The sequence below is a fragment of the Seriola lalandi genome, unplaced genomic scaffold (assembly GCF_002814215.2).
Source record: "Seriola lalandi dorsalis isolate HSWRI2012SDOR001 ecotype SW California unplaced genomic scaffold, Sedor1 jcf7180002054349, whole genome shotgun sequence".
Taxonomy (NCBI): Eukaryota; Metazoa; Chordata; class Actinopteri; order Carangiformes; family Carangidae; genus Seriola; species Seriola lalandi.
In genome coordinates, this window is record NW_019524902.1 from 92,103 (window position 1) to 94,660 (window position 2,558).

Below are 2,558 nucleotides of genomic sequence, written 5' to 3' on the forward strand. Positions count from 1 at the left end.
TTTTATTGCATTTTAATTCAGCTGCTGAAATTTTAATTTCCCTTTAGATTAATAAAGTCATCTATCTATCTATCTATCTAGAATGAATTACATGGAAGCAGTGATAGCTTTGATTTATCGGCCTATAATTAATTTTTTTGTGTTAATAAACAGTCGTTGTTTCACTTTCAGTGATTCAGCAGATCAGCGTGTTTAGACAGATTGATGTTGACTGATACGAGGCACACAGATGTTTACTATCAAGTTTAAACATTTGCTCCGTGCACATGAATCAAGCTGCACATGAATCTTTTATCAACTTGTTCCCAATGTGCGTAAAATCCGACAGTCCCTAAAGGTTGCAGAAGTTTCTCATGTGCCCCCCCCCCCACACACACACACCTTCCCTCCACCCCCGCCCCTGATAATGCACGATATGCCCCCCCACACACACACACGCACGCACACGCACACACACACATTCACATTCCAGTGGGCGGAGTCGGTGACGTGCAGGGCCGTTTGTGAATGAGCCGCAGAGCGCAGCCTGCAGCTCTCAGACAGAGTCCGGCCAAGCCCAGCAGCAGAGAGAGAGAGAGAGAGAGCGAGAGAGAGAGAGAGAGAGAGGAAGGAAAAGTTTGCCAAATGGATTTCTTCGGGGGAGTCAGACCTTTATTATTTTCATATTTTCTCATTAACGGTATATTAATTACATTACAGACTAAAGAAGGTGAGTGTCTTTTTCTTTTCTTTTTAAAAATAGTTTCCCAGAATTCTTTAAAAACTTTATTGTAGTGGAGCACGCGTGCCATGCGGGAGCCTCCTGTAAGAAACTTTAAAACCAGGAAACATTCCTCCTGACTCCCGTGACAGCTGTACAGAGTCTCTTAAGTCTTATTTTAACACACAGCTACAAGTGTTTACAAATGTCGCTCATCGAAGTTTTTCATATTTAATTATTAATCGATCGATTAGAGAGTGTAAGCTGCTGCATGTGCGCCGCTCTCAGATTTAACAGCAGCAGGTGAATCCAGGAGAAAGTTTCTGAAAGTTTTGAATCACACTGTAAACCAATGTTATTCTCCTGTATCGGCCTTGGAAACTTTATTTTTGACATTATTTACTTATTTTAACATTCAGATACCGACATAATCTGAACAAGGTGTAACCTGTATAAGTATATGAGTAAATAAATGCAGTATTACATGTGGCAAATAAAACTAAAACTACATTTACTTTAAGTTTTGAAGCTTCTTTTTTTTAAACTAAACAACGTTTTAAAGTTTGATTTGAACAACTTTACTCACTGTCATCTGTACATATCAAATATTAATATCACTAAAGACGATTTCCATCAGTTCTGAGTTGATGAGTTTTAGAGGTTTATTCTCCGGTGCTGACCGTGTTCTCGTGTCTCCACAGAGGTTCTTTTGGATATGAGGGCAACAGGAGGTGAACTGGGCTGGCTGACATGGCCCTTAGAGCAGGGAGACAGGCCCGGGGTGAGTATCTCTCCCTTCTCTCCTCCAGCTCTGTGACTTTTTTTCACTTGGAATTTGCCTCAGGATAAATCTGCAGTGGAACCACATTCACAGGAAGAGCGTGGATGAACTGAGATCCTCCGGTGCAAAAAATATTTGACCATTTGACTTGTGTGGTTAGCCGATGAGCGAGGCCTCGTGTGTGTTTACATGTCAGGTTTCTTTTCTAAAAAAAGAAAGAAAAGAGTGTGGCAGTTAGAGGTTAATGGTGTCCTGTGTCTGGATATGAGAAGGAGTTGTAGGATCCCAGGAGGAGCATGTCTGGACTGCACCAGCGCTCAGGCAGACAGGAGAGCTGCTGTAGCTCTGAGCTGGGAATACTTGTGGCTTCTTGTGGTTTCAAGGCTTCAGCTCCAGAATTGTATGTTAGAGAGCAATTAACTTTTAAAGTTTGCAGCATGTGGTACCTCTTTTTTAATGGGGGAGGGGGTTTTTTTTTTTTAGATGCCGCTAATCATCCAGAGCTACCTTTCCCCTTAAACCGGAGGGGAGGGGGGAGCGGAGATGTGTCTACAGGCTGCAGCGTTACACCCAAACGCTGCGGTTATCTCTTTGCCAGTATACAGGAGCCTTGTGTGCCGTCTTCCATATTGCGGTTTCAGAGTAATTGACCAGTCAGGCTCATGCAAATTCACTGTAAACTGCCTCATTTCATGTGCTGATGACTCAAAGGCATGTGCAGATGTGTTGTTCACAGAGACGCACCCAACTTCTAACCAAGAAGTTTGGCTGCTGAAAAAAATCACCTTGATACTGAAGTTATACTTTTAGCACTGAAACGCATCACGTGTTCGTTTGTTGGAAACTGTTTTTATTGAGCACATTTTCTCATGTAACTGCCATCACTTATGACAATTATTATTTTAAGTTTTAAAGCCCCCCCCCTCGTATAAATGTCCACCAGCTGTTTAATAGAGGTGTCGGCTCTGCTGTTGTACATCAGTTTTATATGCAGAGCCACACACTCAGCCAACAAAGCACATTCCTTTAATTAATAGCACAGTGGCTGCATGCACAGAGCAAACCACAGCCCCCCCC

At 42.5% G+C, this 2,558-nt stretch overlaps 1 protein-coding gene across 2 annotated transcripts in view; it reads left to right on the plus strand.

The window, feature by feature from the left end:
* The first annotated feature begins 549 nt into the window (after positions 1-549).
* The window catches only part of epha2b (eph receptor A2 b), a 25,702-nt gene continuing 23,693 nt past the window's right edge, over positions 550-2,558 (plus strand). For both annotated transcript variants that reach the window (XM_023407848.2, XM_023407849.2), the window contains exons 1-2: positions 550-709; positions 1,402-1,481. In XM_023407848.2, the coding sequence (XP_023263616.1) occupies positions 625-709; positions 1,402-1,481 (165 nt within the window). In that variant the 5' untranslated portion in view covers positions 550-624. The remainder of the gene's footprint in view (positions 710-1,401; positions 1,482-2,558) is intronic.